The 24,388-nt window shown below is 39.9% G+C and overlaps 1 protein-coding gene across 2 annotated transcripts in view; it reads left to right on the forward strand.

Annotated features, from left to right (window-relative positions):
• KIF26B (kinesin family member 26B) overlaps positions 1–24,388 on the forward strand; it is a 490,037-nt gene that overhangs the window by 400,530 nt on the left and 65,119 nt on the right. For both annotated transcript variants that reach the window (XM_079106603.1, XM_079106604.1), the window contains 2 exons: positions 1,605–1,788; positions 18,220–18,379. In XM_079106603.1, the coding sequence (XP_078962729.1) occupies positions 1,605–1,788; positions 18,220–18,379 (344 nt within the window). The remainder of the gene's footprint in view (positions 1–1,604; positions 1,789–18,219; positions 18,380–24,388) is intronic.

The raw sequence follows: 24,388 nt of genomic DNA on the forward strand, positions 1-24,388 counted from the left end.
TGTTAAAACACAGATGCTCAGCTCTACCCCAGAGTTGCAGCAGATTCGGCAGGTCTGAGGTAGAACCCCCTGAATTCACATTTCTAACAAATTTCTGTATGATGCTGCTGCTGCCAGTCCAGAGACCACACTTTGCAAACCACTGTTCTGAAGCATAAAACACGCTCAGATGGTATCCACACAGCATCTGGGTGCTTGCTGTTCCTGATACAAGACACACAAAGGCACTTTGACTGCCATTCACTGTTGTTGTTGTTGTTGCTGTTGTTGTTAGTACAGGGGATGAGACCCAGGGGTGCTCTATCACAAAGTCACATTCCCAGCCCTTTTTCTCTTTTGAGTCAGAGTCTCATTAAGTTGCCCAGGCTGGCCTTGAACTTGCCATCCTCCTGCCTTGGCTTGCTGAGTAGCAGGGGATAATGGTGTGTGCCACCCCCTCTGGCTCTGTTCACTTCTGTGAGTCCACTGAAGAAGGTCACTTAGGTGAAAGATCTGGTTAACTGAAGGCAAACAAGATGAAGAGACCAACATCCTCCTTATTTTAAATACTCTTCGTGTGGAAAACGTTTTTAATTCTTCTGTTTACTTTTACTATGACAAGTACAAAACCACAAACAGAATACAAACTCTCTTCGAAGTTCAAGGATTTTGCTGGCCTTAAGTTCCACATATCGGCTTTCACACTTCAAAACTATAGGTGTAGCGTCAGAGTAGAAAATTGTCAGTATTTCTTTCAACCTTACAACATACTACAGATCAGGGTTTCTCTTTCTCCCACAAAAAGAAGAGTGCTGATCAAATTCTGATAATAGGATTGTTCTGATTCCAGCTTACTGTAGTTGCCATGAGTTCTCATAGGATTTAGACACGTTGCACACTATGCTTTCTCTAATTGATAACTGATTTTGCCACAAACATGAGCTTGGTAACTAAAGGTGAAATTAGATATCTCTTGAATACAGATGAGAACTTCAGGTATCTTTGGTGTTTCAGTGTGCCTTTCATAGGTACTTCTTACTCATAACTATGCTAGTAAATGTGGCCCCAAATTAGCTTTCATTAAATAACTGAAAAAATAGGCATCAAGTGAAAGCTAGTCAAGTTTTATACTTCCTTGGTAATACCAGTGCTTGTCAGACCTAAAATCACATATTGCAAACTACCTGTTTCCAAACAATCTAATCTCTGAGATTAAGACGCAGTCACATCCCTCATGTTTTCCTAGGTAAATGGATAGCCCTGGGATGTTGGTTTGCTGTCTTCTGCAGAGATAAGGATGGGCCATCTGCTCCCATTGATCACTCAGATACAGTCTTTGCTTTTCACACCTGCTCCTTACAGATTCTATTCAGGGTGTGAAATAGGTAAAAAGAAGTTGCATCCAGTGCGCGTGCTCAATATTAATTTGCAGAGTGAATTAATTAAACTGAGAATTACACATGAATACAGAGCCAGGTTCCAGAAGGACTTTGGACCTTAGAGAGGCATGTGGCTTTATTAGACACAGTGGACAGAACTGAATTGAGCCATTAACACCCAGGCATGAGTGACAGGCAAGCCCTCCATCAGCTGGCAGCCCCAGCTCTTGCCTTTCTGTCTTCTAGCTGCAGAACCAGAGTGAACTGCGGGCCCCCACTGCAGAGAAGGCGGCCTTCTTCCTGGACGCTGCCATTGCTTCGCGCCGGAGCAATCAGCAGGACTGCGATGAAGATGACCACCGCAACTCCCACATGCTCTTCACCCTGCACATCTACCAGTACCGGATGGAGAAGAGCGGGAAAGGTGGAAGTAAGTCTCCCTCCTGCACCTCCTCTTCTGCTCTCACACCAGTGGACCCCCTCATCCAGGGCAGCATGACCTTTTCTTAATAGAGTGCAGTGGCACCAAGGTGGAGTGATTTATAATTCAGGATAATTGCAGAGTCTGGGCTGAAGTTCACTTTTGCACTGTCCAAGGGCAAAATGTTTTGCTTTGGTAAAGATAATTTACCAATATGATTGCCATGGGCATGTAAAAGAAGAAACTTAGAAAGGAAAAACAACTGCTTGCTGAACAGTATCTTTCTGTTCATAAAACCTGAAGGTGCTCATCATGAAAAGCCAGCATTGGGCCACCAGCACACTCTGACAATATGCCAATCATTGTTGACTGAGTTCACTCCATGGATCCAAAGCAGACAGTCATGTGTTTAAATAGTCTGTAAATAGACTTTGGAATAACTAACCAGACCGTGGTTACCTCCCTTAGGCAGTATCCATCAGTAACTATAAAACCACAGCCACACTGCTAGTACCCCAACGCTGTGGTTCCCATTCCCTTCTTGGCTACTTTGTCAAAGCTGGCACTGGCCTTTGTATAGCTCTGCATTCTTGCCCTTCAGAGGCATCTACTTTAAGCTCGCCAGATTTGAGTGCCAATGTTCAAATGAGTGTCATTGTGGAGGAAGGTGGCAGATCTTGGACCAGGCAAAGTGGTTTCTTTACCTCACTGGGCTTCCTAAAACAAGTTGTGAGCCAGTGTGGTGGCACACTTCTATAATTCCTGTGACTCAGGAGGCTGAGGCAGGAGGACCACAAGTTGGAGACTTAGCCTCAGTGATTTGGTAAGACCCCTAAGCAACTTACTGAGACCCTGTCTCAAAATACAAAATAAAAAGAACTGGGAATGTAGCTCCACAGTAAAGAACCCCTGGGTTAAATCCCCAGTACCCACCTCCCCCAAAACACATTAAAAAAAAAAAAAAAAAAAACAAGTTGTGGGCCACAGGATTAGCCCGGCTGAATAGGGGCTTTCACGTCTCTCAAGTCTACCACTGTAGAGTTTTCAAAACCTGGGTAAGTGGCCACCAGTGTTCTCCAACTGATGGTCCCAAGAACACTGAATGCCAGAAAAACAAACAAAAAACTCTTAAATTCAGAGAATAATCCTAACCTGGAAATTATAAATTCTGTTGACTAAAGCAGAGGCAATCAGCACATCGATTCTAGATGAAGCCTAGAATTAAGATATCCAACAGGGATCTGTGGAGAGGGCCCCTGATTTCTCCCTAGGTCTCCTAGTTGCCTGAAAGACTGGAAAACCAGTAGTCCTGGAGATAGCTATTAGGGGCCACTGTTGCCCCCTCTCCCCTATCTCAGTGTCGCCACTGACCCTTCTGCCCCTACTCCTATACCTTGGCTCTTGTTTTATAAATTCAGGTTGATTGAGGTATAATTTGCATTTAGTGAAACTCACCCTTTTTATGTGTCTTGAGATGAGTTTTCAAGACATACCTCATATCAAAACCATAACAGAATGATGGCAAATCTATACAAATGTGTAACCACCACCACTACCGAAATACAAAAACAACGCCATGTAAAGTTCCCTCTTACTCTTTACAGTCAGCTCCTTTCCCTCATCTCAATCTCCTGGCAACCACTGACTCAGATTTTCATCTTTGTAGTTTGGTTTTTATCAATAATAGCATATGAATGGAATCACGTGACCCATAATGTGGCCTTCTGTGCCTGAGGTGCAGCCAAGCTGCTGCATGAATCAGTTGCATGCTTATCTTCCTTGCTGTCTGCTCTTATAACTGGCTTAGAGATCTGTCCCCTGTCCCCACCCCCAGGAATAAATGAAAATACCCTCTCCCAGGGCTGCAGTTCCACTAACCAAGGCTACCCTTTATAGCTCTGAAAATCAACCTTGAGCTATTGCTGCCCAAGGGCTCCAGAGATACTGGCTCTCACTTGGAGTGCATAGGGCACTCCAGGAAGGTGTGCTGTTAGCAAAAGACCAGATCTCTCTTGACAGCCCATGATGGCGAGAAGGGTTCGATTGGGACAGAGCAGGAGATACTGAGTGGGACTCTTTCAGGAAAGATTAGTTCTCAGTAAAGGGTTCACACTGTGTAGCGAGCACTTAACATTTTTAAGGAAGGAAACAAGGTATTAGGAGAGGGGTAAGAGGATCCAGATCTTGAAAATCCACAACAAAATTGTATGCACATTTCTCCTAACAATCTGGGAACTGGCTTTAAATCCTGTTTTGTTTTGTTTTTTTCTGGTTAACATCTTCACTGTTTTTTTTTTTTTTTTTTCTGGTTAATGTCTTAGCAGAGTGAATGTGAGAGTCTGAAAAATGTTTACTCCTTTAAAGTAGCTGTCCAAAATAATAATAATAATAGCCTGCAGTGGGCTTTTGTGTTTTTAGCAAAGGATGACTCACCGAAGATCCAAATCCCAAATGACACTGAGCAGAAAATTCTAGAGTGTGTGGGACAATCCCCCTCTTCTATGTTGCAAACCCAATGCGGGGGAGGGAATACTACGTTTTTGGTTTTTTCACCTTTTTATTTTTTGGTTCTGCTTTCAATTTGGAATCTGAGAGTAGGGAGAAATATTGTGAAAACAAGGGAACAGTTAAAATACCTCACATGTAAAAACCTGAAATTTAGTTTCCACAAAGGTTTGGGAGAAGATGTTCCTTAAATCCAAAGTTCCACTCCAAATTGGTACTTAGGGAACCTGGGCACTTATTAAATATTTAACATGAAATTCATCTTCTTCCTATTTTTAAATTGTGAAAAGAATTGCTTTTAAATAATAAATTCAGGTTAAAGGAAAAGGCAAATAGCGTTAATGGCTTCTAAAACCTCTTTTAGGTACTTTCTAATGTTTCAGTAGAGGAGAATAGAGAAGGGGCAAGAGTCCAGGCTGCTGAGGATATGCCTCAGAAGAACTGGGGGACAACTCCTCCCTGCCAGAGCCCCCAACTCCCCCCGGGGGAGGGATCTGGGCCACAAAACCCACAACCTCCCAGCCTACAGCTCGCTTGACTTTAGTAAATATGCACGTTTAAAACATAATGAAAAGATTTGAAGTGTTGTTTAAAATGGAAATTTTGTTTACTTATATATAAGCAATAATCCCTGTGGACTTGGCAGGCAAAACTCAATTAAGGGAAAGTTTATTAATTAGTCACCCTGCAGAGAAGCAGGAAGCAGAGCTCACTCGCTGCTGTTAACCAGGCCGTTAGAATCTTGGAGACCTCTGCTGCAAGAAAAAAAAGACGCCCTGTGATTCTATGCACCCAAATCTTACACACATATAAGTAGACAGACAAATGTTTTAAACATTTCCTGTCAAGATCAAAAAGAACGTTCTTGGTTGGTGTGTCACTGTTTTGCAGATAGCATGCGTCTAGACTTAAAATAGCTGCCTAGTTTATAAGGATTTTGGAACACTGGTGGGGCCGATTCTTTATCCATCATCAAGGTCTTCCCCTTCTGAATCTGCAAGGGCTTGAACACCTCCTTGGGAATTTGCTTTACTCAGCTTTTCATTGGTATGACCAAAATACTTGACAAGAACCACTTAGAGGAGGGGAAGTTTATTTGAGGTTCATGGGTTCAGAGGTCTCAGTTCATAGATGGCAAACTCCACTGCTCTGGGGCCAGGGTGAGACAGCACATCATAGGGGAAGGAACCAGTGGAGGAAAACCATCAGCCTGTGGCAGTCTCAGGAAGCAGAGAGGGGGTGGGGCGGAAGAGTCACAGGGAAGATGTACCCTTCCAGGTGACTCACCTCCTCAGTGACCCAGCTCCTCCAGCCATGCCCCCCCTACATACAGTTACCGCCCAGTCAGTCCATTCAAACTAAGATGAACTGATTGGGTTATGACTCATTATCTGATCATTTCATCTCTGAATATTCCTATATTGACACAGAAGCTTTTGGAGGACACCTCATATGCAAAGCATAACAGAATTCAAGTATTGGGGAAGATATCCCCTAATGATCAGAGAGCTGCTCCTGCTAATAATAATAATAATTTAGGCATCTAAAACAAGATAATACTATGATACTCCAGGGTAATATGTCAGTGAAACACAAGTTTACCAGTGGTGTTGATAAAGGTGGTCTTTAAAAGCATCACTTCGATGAGTAAGCTCAGCTTGCAAGCAACTCCCATACAGCATCCAGAATGACACCAGGTTTCTGATGTATTCATTGACTCCATTGCCCCTCAGGAGGCTAGTGTGGGCTGGGGCTGGCTGTATGTGCGCACGGAAATGAGTGTAGGTAAATTTGGATGTGTGTCTGTCTCCACTTACCCGTTTACAAGTCTGATCATACCATTTCCTTCATCTCAGTTTTCTTTTGACACTGAGCCTCTCTTTCTGTGTCATGGAATGGTTTGAATCAGCATGTCCTCTCCCGGGCTGTGTGTTTGATATGACTTTAAGACATTATTTGGTCTTCAGATGGAGGAAAGAAGTATAGGAAAGAATCTGGCTTCCAAAGGGGTCAGAGCTGGGCACCTGCTGTCCCTAGCAGTATAGCCCTGGGCAACAAGGATGTCCATACACTGCAGGGCTGCCATCTCCCTCCTCGTCAATAGTGAGGTGATAGTTCTCTATGTTAAAATTTGTGTAATAGAATTTTTTAAAACTTTGACCAGGAGACAATGTTCTGAACCCCCATGGTACCCGCTCATAGCCTTCCCTTCACATAGCAGTTCTGAATCTTTTTTTTTTTTTTTTTGGTACCAGGGATTGAACCCAGGGTTGCTTAACCACTAAATCACATCTCAGACCTTTTTTGTAATTTTTAGAGACAGGGTTGCACTAAGTTGCTCAGGGCCTCATTGAGTTGCTAAGACTGGCTTTGAACTTCCAAGCCTCCTGCCTCAGCCTCCTGAGCCTCTAGGATCACAGGCATGCACCACTGTGCCAGGCGGTTCTGAATCTTCTAAACTGCCTGTTCCTGCCCACCACTCTCAGTAGATAAGCAATGTCCTACTCCCTGAGAAGATGGAGTTAAACTGGTGTGTTCCCTCACCCCTCCCCTTTTAGCTTCAAAATCTCCTGGTCCGTGTGCCTCAGTTCTTCCCTGGCTCCTTTCCCACTGGTGGTCTCCCATCTCCTGGCCTTCTTACTCTTATCCTTCCCGCCTCTTCTGGGACCTTCAATTGGGACCTTGGCAATTGTCTTTTCATGCTTACATTTTAAATTTCTCCTACCATCAAAGAAGGGAGGGAGGAAAGGAAAGAAACAATAACAACAACCACAAAACTTGTCTCTACCCTACTTCCTCCCTGAGCGGCCTCCTTCATGAAGTCTCCAGATCCTTCTTTCTGCACAATCTCTTCCTCCTTTGAATTCCATAGCAGTCGGGGGAATTTCATGCCATGCCTAACTCTGCCTTACATTGTCATCGATTGTGTGCTGGGCCGAGCCCTGAGGACAAGAGGCCCCTGTTCTTCTTCCTTGGTCCCCACAATGCTGGGCTTGTGTTGGCACACCAGTGCTCCCTGCTCAGGTGTTGAGTGCAGTGGAGTGGATGCTGTATTTTAAAGCCTGAATTTCTCTGCCATCTAGTATGACTTGTTTCAGAAAGGGAAAGAGGATCCATCCTTTCGTGTAAACAGATGGTGTGAGAAGGCCTCTTAGGCCTCAAAATCAGGAGTTGGTCAGTTAATTGAGAAAGTTGGGGGAAATAGTACAAAATGTTTCATGTCAGAAACATTGTGACTTCAATGTGTATTTATTCATCCACGAATGACATAGGGCCATGACTTTCTCTTTGAGATGAGTATTCAACATGAAGGTCTATTTTCATGAACCACAATCCTGTGAGTACTCTAGTTTTTGCTTTAAATGTCTTTGAAGAGATTCAAAAACTTAAAAGATATTTGAGCAGTCAACTGGGTGTTTCCTCTCTATAATTTCTTACCCATACTTGTTTCAGTGTGTTATTTTTAAAAAAGCATGTCATTTTTTATCACATTTTTCCAAAGCACTGAGTTTAATTTTTATGGAAACATTGACTATTTACAAATCATTTTTATTCACATAGTATTTTATTATATTTTTATTTATAATAAGTACACGTGGCATAAATAGGTTTAGGAGGAAATGTAGTTGACCTGTGGATAAGTAGATAGCTTATATTTTTGGAGCAAAAGTTTTCGGACAAACTGGACAACAGACCCCGCTAGCTACTAGCTTTCAGCGTGCCGTAGGTGTCAGGCAGTGTGTCTTACAAAGGTGAGTGAGGAGCTTAGCTAGCCTGGCCAGGTGGTGAGGCAGTGGTTCTCAAACTCTGGTTCATTACCACCACCTGGTGAGCTTTGTAAGGAACCCCAAGACCAGTGCTGCTCTCCAGTCCAATTAAATTAGAAAGCCTGGGAAGGGGAGCCAGCCACTAGTGTTTCCTAAAAGCTTCCAAATGATTCAACTGTGCTACAAAATTTGAAACCACTCTGTTAAGGGAAGGCGAGTTTAAGAGAATTTCCACAGCCAGGCGTGGCGGTAATTGCACCTGTAATTGCAGTGGCTTGGGAGGCCAAGACAGGAGGATCAACAACTTAGTGAGACCCTGTCTCAAAATTAAAAAATACAAAGGACTGGGAATGTGGCTCAGTGGTAAAGTTCCCCTGGGTTAAATCCCCAGTACCAGGAAAAAAATAAAAAGGAAAAATTAAGAAAGAAAGGAAAGGAGGAAGGAGGGAGGGAGAAAAGGAAAAAGAATTTTAAAAAGAGCCGACATGCTATGTAGTTAGTTTTGTGTTTTTATCTTAGCCTCAGCACTGGTTTCCAATGGGATCTCAGGGTGATTTATTTAACATCTGCGAAACTCAGTTTTCTCATCCATATAATGGGACTACTTCCTACTTTACAAGATTATTGTAGAGATTAAGTGATATTAGGAGAATGTAGCATTTCCTGGAACCTACCAGGCCTCCATAAAACACTGCTAGGAGTGGGTAAAATTAGTATGTTGCTTCCTGTGGGAGAATAAAACATGTGGGTCATCTGGTTTGGTCTAAGTCTAGACTTAAAATATAAATAAAGGATTATTCAAGGCTGACTGAGTTTTGTTCCTTTAACCCTGTGACCTTGACCACAAATCTGGATGAGGAGCCTGCTTCTCACCTGATATTATCACCTATTTCATTCACTTGTGTAGGACTACTTTTTCTCCAGCCACTTGCATGATGTAAATTCTTGATGACAGCAAAGGGCCTGTGTCACTCACCTTTCACCAGTTCAGATCGAGCTCCATGTGTGAAATTCCGAATGCTGTGACTACCAGAACTGCAGTGGGTAGATTTTCCATTGTGTTAATGTGACTTTCGTTTTGAGTCATGCAGGTATAATTATAGGTATTTTATAATATTCTTCAGCACAGTCTAAACTGTGCCTTTTGTTCTCTGTGTTCTGTTTTACTACATGCACATTATGCATTTCATTCCATTACATCAAATGGACTATTAGAGTCTGAAAGTCCAAATTGGTCTCTGTCTTTGCCCTTTAATCTGAGGCACATGTGGAATATCTGAGCTTCTCCTGTCTATATAATTAGGCTGCAAAACAGATGGTATTTTGCTTTTAAAAGAAAACTATTTCCTTAGCACACTGCCATGACCCGATCTTGCATGATATGAAATGGGATAAAAGAGAAGTAACATCATTCCTTTTAAGGGGTTGCCCTGGGTATAGTTGAAGATGAACAAAATTAACTTCTTTATTGTAAAAAGTTATTTGCCGTAGATGGACCAGAGTGGCCGGAGAACTGAGTGGCAAAGCTGTGCCTTCTTCAAACATTCATCACCTTTTTTCTCAGTACTAGTATGGGAGTTCAGGGAGGGACGGGATGGAGGAGTTAGGGTTAGGACCAGGTTCCCAGGTATTCTTGTTCTGCAGCATGAGCAGTGCCTTGCCCTCTGCGTCAGTGCTGTTATTTAGGTTCTTCTTGCAGATGTGCAGGCACCCAGACGCTGCAGAGGAACTCCCGAAGTGTCCCATGTATGCAGCCACCAAGACCCAGACGTGCCCACGTCCCACTCCTGCCTGAGCTTCTCTACCAGACTCTTTTTTTTAAAAAACATTTTTACATATACTTATGGATATGTTAGTTGTGGGTGGACACAGTATCTTTATTTTATTTGTATGTGATGCTGAGGATCGAACCCAGGGCCTCACGCATGCTAGGCAAGTGCTCTACCACTGAGCCACAGCCCCAGTCCCGCTACCAGAATCTTTCATAAACCCAGCTCCTTAGTCATTTCTTTTCCTCTGTCTTTCGCCCCAAATTACCTGGCCTCCACAATAGCTTTGGGAAGTTTCCACTTCCACCTTTGCTGTTTTCCTTCTGTACTGAAGCAACAGGTAAGGTGGTGTGAGCTGGACCACCTGGAAATGTAGACGTCCAGGGACCTGGGAGCAAGGCGGAGGAAAGGAAATGACCAAAGAGCTGGGTCATACACAGGTTCAGAATAAAGAACACACGTGTTGAAGTCAGGTAGACCCTGGTTTGAATAATAGCTCTGGTTGTGTGATCTTGCCCGTTAAACATTAATCAGATATACTTGAGATATAATAAACTGCAAGTATTTAACTTGTACAATCTGATAATCATGAAACCACTGCCATATGAAGAGAATGAACACATCTATCATCCCAAACTTTTCCATGACACCCTCGAATCCTTCCCTCCAACTCCTCTTCCTCTTCCCTATCCACAGACAGCTGCTGACCTACTTTGTTTCTATACATTAGTTTTCATTTCCTAGAATTTTATATAAATGCAATCATATTGAAAGTCTACTTTTTCGTGTGGCTTATTTTACTCAGTGCAATTATTTTTGAGATTGAGTCATTTTATTGACCCTATCAATAGTGCACTTATTTATATTTCTGAATAGTGGTCCATTGTCTAGATACACCATAACTTGCCTGTCCATCCACCTGTTCATGGACATTTGTATTGTTTTCTGCTTGGGACAAATTCTTGTGAGCACTCATATATAGTCTGTATATGCATTTTCTTTTGGGGAGAAGGGGTAAATGCCTAGAACTGGCAAGGCTGGATCATATAGTAAATGTATGCATAGCTTTTTAAGAAACTGCCAAAAGGTTTCCCGAAGTGGTTGAACTATTTTATATCCCCACATGAGAGTTCTACTCCCTCTACATCCTTACCAACATGCGATATGGTCATTCTTTAAAATTTTTGCCTCTTTTTAAAAATTTTTTTATTTTATTTTTTCTAATTAGTTGTACATGACAATGCATTTATACATTTTGATAGATCATACATAAATAGAGTGTAACAATTTTTGCCTCTTTACAGGAAAGTATCTCATTGTGATTTTTAAAAGATATGTTTGTATTTTTTAGTCATAGATAGACACCATACTTTTTATTTTATTTTTTTTATTCATGTGTGGTGCTGAGGATGGAACCCAATCCCTCACACATGCTGAGTAAGTGCTCTACCACTGAGCTACAACCCCAGCCCTCCTTGTGATTTTTGTTTGCATATCACTAATGACCAGCAATGCTGAACATCTTTCCATGTGCCCATTTGGCATCCATGCATCCCGTCTGGTGAAGTGTGTTCATATCTTTTGTCCTTCCTTAAATTTTTATTGTTTTTCCTAAAAATTCTGAATACAAGTCCTTTATCAGATATATGATTTACAAATATTTTCTTCCAGTCTCTGGTTTATCTTTTCCAAGAGGAAAAATACTCATTTTTGATGAAGTCCTATGTATGTATATATGCTCTTTTATGAACTGTTTTTGGTGATACAGATAAGAAATTTTTGCCTTAACCAAGGTAAAAAAGATTTCATGTCATGCTATCTTCTAGGAGAAATTTTAGGTTTTACTTTGTCATTAATCAATTTTTAGTTAATCATTGTATATTGCACAATATATGGACTGAAGTTGCTTTTATCTTGTTTTTTTTTTTGGGGGGGGTTTGTGTGTTTTTTTTGCATTTGAATATGTAATTATTCCAGTATCATTAGTTGTAAAAACTAAGTTTTCTCTACTGAATTTGTCAAGAATTATTTGTCAGGGCTGGGGTTGTGGCTCAGTGGTTGAGTGCTTGCCTAGCATGTGTGAGGGACTGGGTTCAGTCCTTAGCACCACATTAAACAATAAATAAAACAATAAAGTTATAAAAAATACACTTTAGTATTAAAAAAAGAATTATTTATCCATATTTTTGTGTGTCTGTCTCTGGAATTTCTGTTCTGTTTCATTAATCTATTTGTCTATCTTACATCAACACCATTAACTATGGTAGGTTTTTAAGTTTTGAAAAAAAGTAGTTCTTGTTTTTCAACTTTTTTAGTATTTTTTAAAGGTTTTCTGCTGTTGTTGTTTTGGCTAGTCTAGATTTCTTGCATTTCCATGTAAATTAGAATCTCTTTCTAAATGGATTTTGTAAAAACATTTTCTAACCAAAAGTTCTGCTAGGTTTCTGATTAGGATTGTGTTGACTCTATAGATCAATTTGCAGAGATTGATATCTAAATAATGTTGAGTCTTCTGACCCATGAGCACAATCTCTCTCTTTCGTTTTTTAGGTCTTATTAATTTCTCTTGGCAATGTTTTATAGTTTTTAATGTACAGGTATTTTTTATCAAATTTATTTCTAATTAATATTTTAAGGCTATTACAAAAGGTATTTTTAAATTTCAATTTCCCTCAATTTGTTATTATTATATAAAAATATAATGGACTTTTGTCTCTTGATCTTCTATTCTGCAACCTTACTAAATTCACTTAATTGGATCTAGTAACTCTTTCTGCCAATACAGACATTTAGCTTCTTCAAGTCTGGATCTTTCTCTTTCTCTTTCTTTTTCTTGGCTTGTATAAGCAAGGACTTCCAGTACAATGTTGAATAATAATGGTGAAAGTAGAAATCCTTATCTTGATCCTGATTAAAGGGAAAACATTTAGTCTTCTACCATTAAGCATGATGTTAATTTTTTTTTTTTTTTTTTTTTTTTTTTTTGGTACCAAGGATTGAACTCAGGGGCACATGACCACTGAGCCACATCCCCAGCCCTATTTTATATTTTATTTAGAGATAGGGTCTCACTGTGTTGTTGAGCACCTCACTTTTGCTGAGGCTGGCTTTGAATTAGCAATCGTCCTGTCTCAGCCTCCCAAGCTGCTGGGATTACAGGTGCTTGCCACCACGCCTGGCTTAAGCATGATGTTAGCAGTAGTCTCAGGAATGAATATTGGATTTTAGTAAATGCTTTTTCTGCTTGTAGTGAGAGAATCACATAGAATCCCCTCTAGTTTTTTAGTATGGTAAATTATACTGATAAATTAATTTTCTTTGGTAACCAATCTTACATTTGTGGGACAAACTGCACTTTCTCATAGTGTAAAATCTTTTTTTATATACCACTAAATACAATTTTAAAATATGGTTCCCTAATAACTTTGTTCAGAAATTCTGCATCAGTGTTCATGAGAAAGGTTGGTCTTTTGTTTTCTGTTCTTGTAATTTTTTTTTTTTTTTTTTTTTTTTTTTTTGGTGTCAGAAGAATCCTGGTCTCATAGTATGACTTTGGAAGTATTCCATCCTATTTCATTTTCAGGAAGAGTTTGGGTAGAATTGTATTATTTCTTCTTTGTTTGGTAGAATTCATCAGTGTGGCCATCTGATCCTTAATCTTTCCCTTTGTGGGCTGGTTGATAACAACAGATTCTATATCATTCATGGATTCAGGGTTATTTATATTTTCTATTATTTCTTGAGTGAGCTTTGGTATTTTGTATCTTTCAAGAAATTTTCCCATTCTTTCAAGTTGTCTAATTTAGTGACGTACTATTTCTTACTCTTTTGAGACCCATAAAAATTATAGATGAGGCCATCTCCCTCATTCCTGATGCTGATAATTGGGTCCTCTTTCCACATCAGTTGTGCTAGGTAGAGATTCATTAATGTCACTGATCTTCCTAAAGAATCAGCTTTTGGTTTCAGTGATTTTTCTCCATTAATTTTTGATTTTCTATTTCATTGATTTCTGCTTTTTTGTTAATTATATCCTTTCTACTATTTATTCTGTCTTTAATTTGCTCATCGTTTTCTCATTTCTTAAGGTGGAAGTTGAGATCATTGATGTGAGACTTCTGTTATTTTTTTATATAGGCATATAGTGCTGTAAATTTCTTCCTAAGTTCATCTTTACAGGCAGCTCACAAATTTGGATATGTTGCGTCTTCATTTTATTGACTCAAAAACACTTTTTAAGTTCCATTTTGTGTCTTCTTTGGCCATTGGTTATTTAATGCTGAGACGTTGAGTTTCAGAATATTGGGGGATTCTCCAGATATCATTCTACAGTGATTTCTCCTTTAGTTCCATTATGTCACAGAACACACTGAGTAATGTGAATCCTTTAAATTTTATTTAGACCTGTTTTATGGACCAGAATATGGTGGTATTGGAAAATGTTTTATGTGCCCTTTAAAAGAATGTGTATTCTGCTGTTGTTGGGTTGAATGTTACATAAAGCTCAAGTTGTTTAAATCTGTATCTTGACTAGTTTTCAGTGTACTAGTTATATCAGTTTTTGAGACATGGGTATTTGAAATCTCCAACTACAATTATCTATTTATCCTGTAGTTCTATCAGGAAGATAGTCATATATTTGAACATCTGCTCTTAGTTTTTGTCATGGCCTCTTTTTTTTATTTATTCATTTTTACAGACTGCACTTTGATTCATTGTACACAAATGGGGTGCAACCTTTCATTTCTATGGTTGTGCATGATGTAGATTCACACCATTCATGTAATCATACATGTACATAGGGTAATGATGTCTGTCTCAGTCCACTCTCTTTCCTTCCCCCACCCCCTCCAGCCCCATTTCCCTCTACACCATCCAAAGTTCCTTCATTCTTCTCTTACCCTCCCCGCCCCCGCCCCCATTATGTATCATCATCCACTTATCAGAGAAAACATTAGGCCTTTGGGTTTTTGCCATGGCTCTTGATTGCCCTCTTTGTCATTATGAAGTGTTCCTCTTTACCTCAAAGAGCATTTTTTGTCTTCAGTCTTTTTTGTCTAATGCTTGTGTATCTACTCCAACTCTCTTATGGTAAATTGGTAAATGTGAGCTTTTCCCTTACTTATGCATTTCATCTATTGTTTATTTGTATTTGAAGTGCATTTCTTTATAGAAAGCATATAGTAAAATCACACTTTTTTATTCATCTGACAATTTCTGCCTGTTAATAAGGGTATTCAGACTATTTATACTTAGTGTGATTATTGAAATGGTTTGGTGCAAAGTACTACTTTTCTGTGTTTTCTATTTGTGTCATTTGTTTTTGTTCTTTACTTTTAATCTGCCACCTTTCGGATTTATTAAACACTTTTAGTGATTTCATTGTATGTCTCTTTGGTTTATTAGCTATAACTCTTTGTTATTTAGTGCTATTTAGGATTTGTAGTGCACATTGTTAAGTTACTGCCATCTATTCTCAAGTATTGTATCATTTGGTGTGTAGAATAAGAACCTTACAATAGTCTAGTTCCATTTCTCCTCTCAGATCTTGGTATTATTATTGTCAAACATTTATAACTTTACATATATTGTTTTAGTCAGTTTTTTCACTGCTGTGACCAGAAGACCTGACAAGAACAACTTAATGGAAGAAAAGCTTATTTTCTCACTATTTCAGAGGTTCAGTCCATGGTCATTCAACTGGGCCCAAAGTGAGGTGAAACATCATGGCAGAAGGGCATGGTGGAGGACAGCAACTCAGGACATGAGAACCAAGAAGAAAAGAGAGAGCTCTGCTCACCAAGAACAAAATATAAGACCCAAAGGGAGACCCCCCCGCCGCCCCAGTGAGCTACTTGCTCCAGCCACATCCTACCCATCTATCATTACTGTTCAGTTAATTCATCTCAGTGAATTAATCACTGATTAGGATGCACCTCTCATAATCTAATCATTTCACCTCCAAACATTCTTGCATTGTCTCACACATGAGTTTTTGGGAGACACCTCATATCTAAAACACATGTCATAACCCATACATTACATTGTTATTTTCTTTTAATAATTATTTTTTAAAGAGATTTAATAAGAATTTTTAAAAACTTACACATTTACACATGCACTTATTCCCAAAGCTCTTCATTCCTTTGTTTATTTATTTCCTTTGTGAGGCTACCTTTGGTGAATTCCTTCAGCTTTTTAAAGTCTGGAAATGTCTTTATTTTCCTTTTGTTTTGAAGGGATGCTTTTTATGGGTGTGTACTTTGAGTCTGACAATTTTTAGTACTTTAAAAATTTTGCTGCACCATCTTCTTCTCACTTGCATTATTTCCAGCAAGAAATGTGCCGTCACACGCATCATTGTTCCTCTATATGTAATATGCTTTTGTTCCTCGGGCTGTTCTTGAGATTTTTCTCTTGATCATTCATTTTGAGCAGTGTGATTATGATGTGCCTTGCTGTAGTTTTCATGTTTCTTGTGCTTGGAGCTGATTGAGATTCTCAGATCTGTGGGTTTATGGTTTTCATCAGATTTGGGGAAGTTTTAGCCATTATTTCTTCAAGTATTTCATCTGTAATACACTCTGTCTCCTTCAGGAATTCCAGTTACATATATTGAGATACTTGAAATACTATAGCTCTTTTATTTTTCTACCTGTTTTTTGTTTGTTTGTTTGTTTTTAACTTGTAATTCTCTCTGTGTATTTCCTTTTAGAGAATTTATATTGCTAGTTCTTCAAACTTACTCATCTTTCCTTTTACAATGTCTAATCTGCTATTCTACCCAGTATGTTTTTCATCTCACACATTATAGTGTTCATCCCTAGAGGTTCATTTTGCCTTTTTAAAAATACATATTCCATGTCTCTGTTTAACTTTTTGAACATTTGAAGTAAGTCTTAATGACTGTTTTAATAGCTCTCTCTGTCAATTCTAACACCTATGCTCATTCTGGGTTGGTTTCAATTATCCCTTCATTATAAATCTCATTTCCCTGCTTCTTTGCAATGCCTAGTTATTTTTATTAGGTGTCAGACATTTGGATTTACCTTGTTGGCTGCTAGATATTTTTGTACCTTGTAAATATTCTTAAGGTTTCTTTGAGGATGTAGTTGATTACCTGGAAATGGTTTGATCCTTAATGGTCTTGCTTTTAATATTTGTTCAATGGGACCAGGTCTGTGCTCCATCCAGCACTAAGTGTCCCCCATTACTGAAGCAAGACCCTTCTGAGTACTCTACCTAATATCCTTTGAATATTGAGATTTCCCAGTCTGGCTGGTGGGAGGAAAAACACTATTTGCAGCCGTGTGCACTGTTACCTCTATTCTTTTCAGATGGTCAGTTCCCTAGCTGTAGGTAGTTTCTTCATATGCATTTGCTGATCAGTACTCAGCTGAATACTCGTGGGACCTTCTGTAAGTCTCTAGAGTTCTCTCCTTTCCAATACTCTGTTCAGTAAACTATTGCCTTGGCCTCTCCTCTCTCCTCAAATCAGGGAATTCACCAGCTTCTACCTGAGTCCCTTCTCCCTCTACCAGGCCTGGAAATTCTCTCAAAGCAATATGATGAGATATAGGAAGTATTTGCCTTCCTTATCTCCCCATTCCTCAGGGACCATCATTGTTCTTTGCTGCTTATGTCTCATGTCTTACAGTTGTTTTATACATTTTATCCATTTTTTGGTTGTTTCAAGTAAGAGGACCAATCAAGTCCTCATTACTTCCTCTAAAGCAGAAGCAGAAATACTCATGGGCAAATTTCTTGATTTTTCTGAGTTTTATTTTCTCATCTATAGAAAAGGATAATAGTATTTAATTTATAATTTTACCATGAAAACTGAATGAGACTGCAGTTTGAGTAGCACTTGGCAATTGGCAGATACTTAGCAAATATTTGGGTCTTCCCTGTCTCTACTTCTTCCAGATTTTACTTGGGTTATCAACATGATTCATGGCTGAAATTTGAGTTGGGGTGGGTCTCTACAGTGATCAACCAAAGCAGACAATCACTCGTGGGCCAATCATTTTTAACTTGATGGGTTTCAGAATTCTGCTATCCAGAGGACATTAAGTTACAAACCTTTTTCCTCCTTTAGTTAGACATTTGCCTTTTCTAAAATCTCATCCAATCCAAACTACTGGAGTTATTCATTTGTTTATAGTATGAATATCAAGTTTTAGCAGGTCAGCGATTGTCGTAGGCAGAATTTAAGAGGACCAGTGCTATTTGTAACCCAATATGATATTGTTTGGATTTCCCACTAGATCATGAACATCAACCTCTTCTTTCCAATTTTCTTTTTCTTCTCAGATTTCCCAAGGAGCTGCATGAAGAACAGAAGAGTGTTTGCCATAACTTACCTATTCTCTCTTCTCTTGTCTTCTCTCCCATGATAGTGTCTGGAGGTCGCAGTCGCCTGCATCTCATTGATCTTGGCAGCTGTGTGAAAGCTCTTAGCAAAAATCGAGAAGGAGGTTCAGGGCTGTGCCTCTCACTGTCCGCACTGGGCAATGTCATCCTGGCTCTCGTCAATGGCAGCAAACATATCCCATACAAGTAAGTGATTCTATTTGAAAGATAAGTGGGGTAAACATGGAACCAGAGCTGGGTGTGGGAGACTCACTCAGTCCAGTGCCATCTAGGGAGAAGTGTGGCACAGAGGGAAAGTCTGAGCCAAATTAGTAGTTCAGAGCCATAGATCAGCCTTAGCTAACAATTGTGTAATGTGTCATCTTCCGTATTGAAGAGTTTTAGAAATACTTAAATTAATTCCAGTACTAACTTTAAGCTACTCAGAAGAAATAAGAAATCATCTCAGTTGAGGTCTCCAATCACAATGACTAGTTATGAATTGTTGTCACCATTGTACTGATGTGTGTTATTTCATAGTGATGTGAGCAACTGGCTGAAGATTGACTTTTCTTTAAGACTGTCAAATTAAACCAATTAAAAAAAAAAAACAGGTGTCAAGTTACATTTGGATTCCAGGTAAAGAAATAATTTTTTAGTGTAAGTATGCCCTCCCCCTTTATTGTGTGGATTCCATAGGAATCCTATATGTTATCTGGCAGCCCTACTTAGGAGAGTGTGTTAGGTTTGGGGAATTACCCGGCCCTATTCCATGCAAATGTTTGTTCTACATATTATATTCTTTCTCTCTTTCTGTTATTGCTCCAAGATGATGAAATTAGAGCAGCTCCCATGTCTGACATAGCCAGGAACTTGCCCTACCACCTATGCCCATAACTGACCCAGCTCAACCAACCCTCACCACCATCACCCAGCTCACTGGGCAATGTGGGGGGTAGTGGGTGCTTCACTGGCTATCCAGGCCTCTGACAATGCCCAGCTGTGCATCTTACTAGCTATAGACCCTTTCATAATCATTAAATAAGGGTTATAACTGTATATCTTGTCTATATCTCAGGAATATAAGACTCACAATGATATACAATTAGTATATGGAAGTTTTTTGGTTGACTATAGAACACTATGGCCAGTAACCAATAATGATTATCTGGTTGAGGCTATCCTTATTTATTTAAATGGAAATAATACCTACCTTACAGAATTGCTATGAATAAAAATATATGGAATCATTTTTCAATCTGTGAAAATTCTACAAAATGCAAGTTATAGTCAGGGAGGTAAAAGGTAAATCAAGCAGTTTGTTTTACAGTAACTGAGATTCAGGATGAGTCTTTTTTTTTTTTTTTTTTTTTTTTTTTTTGCGGTGCTGAGGATCGAACCCAGGGCCTTGTGCTTGCAAGGCACTCTACCAACTGAGCTATCTCCTCAGCCCCAGGATGAGTCCTTGAGTTCTCCTTCCCTCTGCCCTAAGTTGATGTCAGACCTGCTAAAAACACTGTGATTTTATTTTCCACTGGGAGCACCATTACTAACCTTATAGAAGCATAAATGTGATTATATTCCAGTCTGAGACAATTCTTGAAATTTGGATTCCCACTTGATAAACCTGGAAATAGTTTTCCCAAGCCATTGAGGAAAAAAAAAAAAATTCAAGTTAAGTTTTGTAAAGTTTCATTTCTATTATTTCTGTTGTTAAATAAACTCAACTTGTGAGTTCAAAAAAGAAGGAAAGAAAGGAAGGAAGGAAGGAAGGAAGGAAGGAAGGAAGGAAGGGAGGGAGGGAGGGAGGGAGGGAGGGAAGGCCGGTTATTCTGGAGTGGGATGTCAAGTCTGGACAACTTATAAAGAAACAAAGGTGTTCCTAGTTGGTTTCTATAAAATGAGACTCATGACTGTGAATGTGTTAACAATAGATCATAATGGAGATAAAATTCAAGATACCACCTTATGAGGTCACTGTTTGTATATTTACTTGTATTGCTCACGCGGGTTTTCCTGAAGAGTGGCATGCCTTTATGATTTCAATAAATACTTTTTGAATTGATGGTAGGAGGGATGAATGACTATAAGCCTATGAAATTATTTTTAATTTAGATAAAGTAACTTCCTTATGGTTAGAGTTAGGTTTTACTATAAACAAATAGGGAAACATTAAGACTTTTATTACTAATTTAAGGTCTCTTATTAAATTAAACATATTTTTAACCTCAGGTAGCCTTAACAAACAGCCACCTGCCCTCTTAGAAGGACAAGCACAAACCCCCCACCCCAACTCCCCAGTCCCTGCAGACATGTGTCTGTTCAATTCCAGGGAGCTTCCTTCCTTCCATTCTGGCATTCAGAGTACTGATCATAGTGTCTCTATGTGTATGTTAAGCATAGACTTAACATAAATGCTGGGTCTGCATGAGACACAGTGATGGGGTTGTCCCCTGCCATCAGGACACTGATCTTCAGGCACACGCTTCCATCAGCTGTCCTTTCTTTGCCTAACACACCTCACCAAGAGCTTGTTGGGCAGCCCATGGCTGAGTTATGATAGCATGGTAGCCTCACCAGCCAGCCAACTATGTCCTCCCCAAAACATCCATTAGCTAGTACATTTGTTCTGTCACTCCTTGGTCCTTACTACCCTCCCTTGATCCTTCCTGTCCATGGTTATTTATAAGCTTTGCCATAACATTTTCTCATTGATTTAATATTTGGTGTCTGCACATTGCATTTGCAAAGTGATTAATCAACTAGAAACTATTCTCTTTGGGGGTACAGAAAGATAAGACAAAGATTTACTCAAATCACCCAGCCAGTTGGTGGCAGGATCAAACTGCATCACTTTTCACAGTTTCAGAGACCTTGGCAGCTCTGCGCCCACGTGGCTGACCTGCTCCCCCTTTTCATCAAGCTCTGTAATATATTAGCTGCCTTGCTCTGCACAGCAGGGGTATCTGGCACAGCAGGATGGCCCAGATTTCTTTTATCAATTCCATCAGTGCTCTGAAGCCACATTATGCAGCATTTTGTTAGCATACTAAACACCTTTCAGGATGTCAAACTTAGTCTTTGCATTGGTTCCTCGGAGAAGGAAAGTTTTTTACCCGTACAGTTTCTTCTTGTTTCTGCTCACTTGCTGGAAAAGAAACAAACAAACAACAACAACAACAACAAAAACCCAGAAAATCAAACTCCATATTTTTTACCCTTCCCTACCCCACCAAAACACAAAACAAAAATCCCACTACTTCTTCATTTGTCACCCTAGACAACTCTGTGCTTGGAACCTGCATTACTAGTGCTTACTTCTGGGAAATTAACTGGAATGTGCACAGAGGGGATATAGGCTGTCTTCATTTCTCTTCATCACTGTACCAGACCATTTGTCATGTGAGCAAGCCGGAGAGTGAGTTTGGATTCATTACCCATCCTGTTGCTCCCACAGGCACCCTAGATGTGCCCTGAATGGTTCTGACTTTGCAAATGATATTGCCTTTACAAATGACAGACGCAGGCCCGGAGCAGGCTCCCAACCTCAGCCATTACACAGCACGGGCTTGCTGGCCAATCCTGAAGCCATAAATCAATCCTAAATGGTGACACCATTCAGAAAGGCATGCAGGGAAGTCAAGGAGACCACCAAAGCCTCCAACCCCCTAGTCAGTTCTGCACTGACAGGCTGCACAAATTACTTTCTAACTTTGGGGAAACCTCATGACCAGAAAATCTGTCCTCCTCCTGAGCATTTCGACACACATTTGCAAATTTCCTGCAAGCTCATTCATTATAGTCATTTGCCATTCCTTACCACTCCTTAGGCAACAAGGTGCTAGGAGCCTTCCCATTTCATAGATTTTTTAAAAAGGGGAGGCATTGTCATGAATTCTCATTCACAGACCAGTCTCCTAGGTCTACACCCCTAGGTTTGGTTCCCAGAAGGCCAGGGTGAACTTTAGCTTTAGTAAAAATGCTATATCCCAGTTCTTCCGAAGGCCTATAATCTTTCCAGAGACTCAAAGACTCAAATTCTAACCACAACCACAACTTAATTCTCTCAAAATAGAATTTCTGGTCCTTTTTAGATGTTGTCTTATAAAGGATATAAACCCTTTGGAAGCATACCCTTCACATTGTGACACTTCAGGCCCTATTTACTCCATGTGGAAAAATAGTTGCTTCGGTAGGTCATATCATCTGATACTGAGCAGGGGCCTCTGCCCAACTCACAACAAAGCCAATTCTGTGGCACCTGGTTTTTACAAAAAGAAAAAGCTTTCTATTGAGGGTCAACTGTTAAGTAGATAGAAAATTTAAAAAGAAAGCTTTTCTCATCTGTTGATGGTTAGTAGCAGGGGAATTCATGGGAAGGAAGAAGGGAGAAGCTGCTCGTTGAATAAATGATGAGAGGGAGAAGTTTTAGGTCTTTTTTTTTTTTTTTTTTCAGGGCTGGTGATGATCCCAGAGCCTCACACATGCTAAGCAAGCACTCTATCCCCGAGCTACTGAGCTACGCCTGGGGCTCAGTTTTCGGTTTTGTTTTCTTTCTTTTGCACAGAGTGGATGATCATTGTTCTTCATAGGTCACATGTTTCTTTCAGGGGAGCTGTCATTTCTGTTGAGGGGACTTTGCACTTGTGATATCCAAAGGTCATTGACCCCATGCGCTGGCTACTTCTGCATGTGTCTGTTCTTGAAAAGTCACTTTCAAACTGTCCTTGAGCAGATTCTGAGAGCTTTTCCTGAAAGACAACATAAGGATTTTGTTACTGAAGGAATTTATGTCCTGGTGTGTCTAAGCCTTAACTGATTTCAAATCTATTTGCTTATTTGCCAACAGGATGCTCATACTCTTGTTTCTAAACAACAGATATATAATATTTTGGCTCTTATTTAATAAGACATCATGGAAAATGACTCTGTGACCCTCTCATGTTGTGTCTGTCTGACATACTCTTCCCAGGCAACTTACAAAATGGTGCTGCATAACCATCCCATGATGTAAGTGATGCTTGGTTCCCCTCTTTTATGGGTTTGGTCTGTGGTGCAGACAGGAGTCCTAATCCTTGTTTGTTCAGATCCGTCACCGACGGGCTTTGGGGCCCAGGCAGCTGTGCTGACTTCACCTCCTCTCTCTCCGTGGTCCAATAACTGCAAGAAAGCAGGTGGAGCCTGAGGCAGTTTGTTGTCAGAAGCTTCAGACTGTAAGCAAACACTACCAGCAGAATCAACTTCTAGAAGCCTATATCCCACCCAAGCGATAAGGATGCCCTTGCACAGCTCTGTAATGGGAATGCTTTTCCTCCAAAGGCTTTCGTGAGGGGTCAGGAACCAGGTCATGTATAAGAACACAGCAGCTTCCTCTAGCACAGCAATTCACTCAAACCAGCAGGCAGCACTAGAAACACAAATTCAATTCAGTGACTCTGAGGAAATGACATTTTATCACTGAGGCAGCTTTTTCAAAATGTTAACGGCTCTTCTGCATGAGGCGGTATACACCTGCAGCAGCAAGCCTAGATTCTTAAGGACGTTATGGGACTCTCTTCTCTGAAGCGTGCAGGCAGTCCTCTGCCTTGTCTGGAGGAACACTTCCTCTCAGTATCCAATTAGCTTTTGGGATCAGCTGGGCACCCTCAGAACTGGAAACCCACTCTGGGTCTGGAAGACTGGAGAAAAGTGGCTCAAGATTACTATTCGCTGTGACCTTTAGTTCTCCTGGTTCCATAGGCCTGTCCCTCTGAACTTGATTATTATTTACATGTACCATGGAATTAAATTGATATTTGCCAGAAAAATGCAAAGAAATATCAATTCTCCCAACTTACTTAAGATAGCATAAGATGGGAGAAGCTCTGTGGAAGAATCTTCGTGTATGAGACAGATACATACACATGCATATTTAGCCTCTTTTAAATGTACATTAATGCTAGATTATCTCTTTTTGATTTACAGAGGGAACATCAATTTAGAACTATTTGCACAAACTCTGGCTATCATTTTATAGCATTCCCTGTTTAGAAATAAAATAACCAAAGTCTCAGGTTGCCAGGCAACCGCAGCAATGATAATTCTTAGCATTGCTGCTCCGAAAACATTCATTTTTGTACATTTTAATGACAGGGTGGAGAGAAAGTGAACCCAGAATGTCACTGGGACACAGAAGTCCCCTTTTTAATGAAATTTTTAGCATTCTCACTTTCTTTT

Source organism: Sciurus vulgaris (assembly GCF_902686455.1).
Source record: "Sciurus vulgaris genome assembly, chromosome: 12".
NCBI lineage: Eukaryota > Metazoa > Chordata > Mammalia > Rodentia > Sciuridae > Sciurus > Sciurus vulgaris.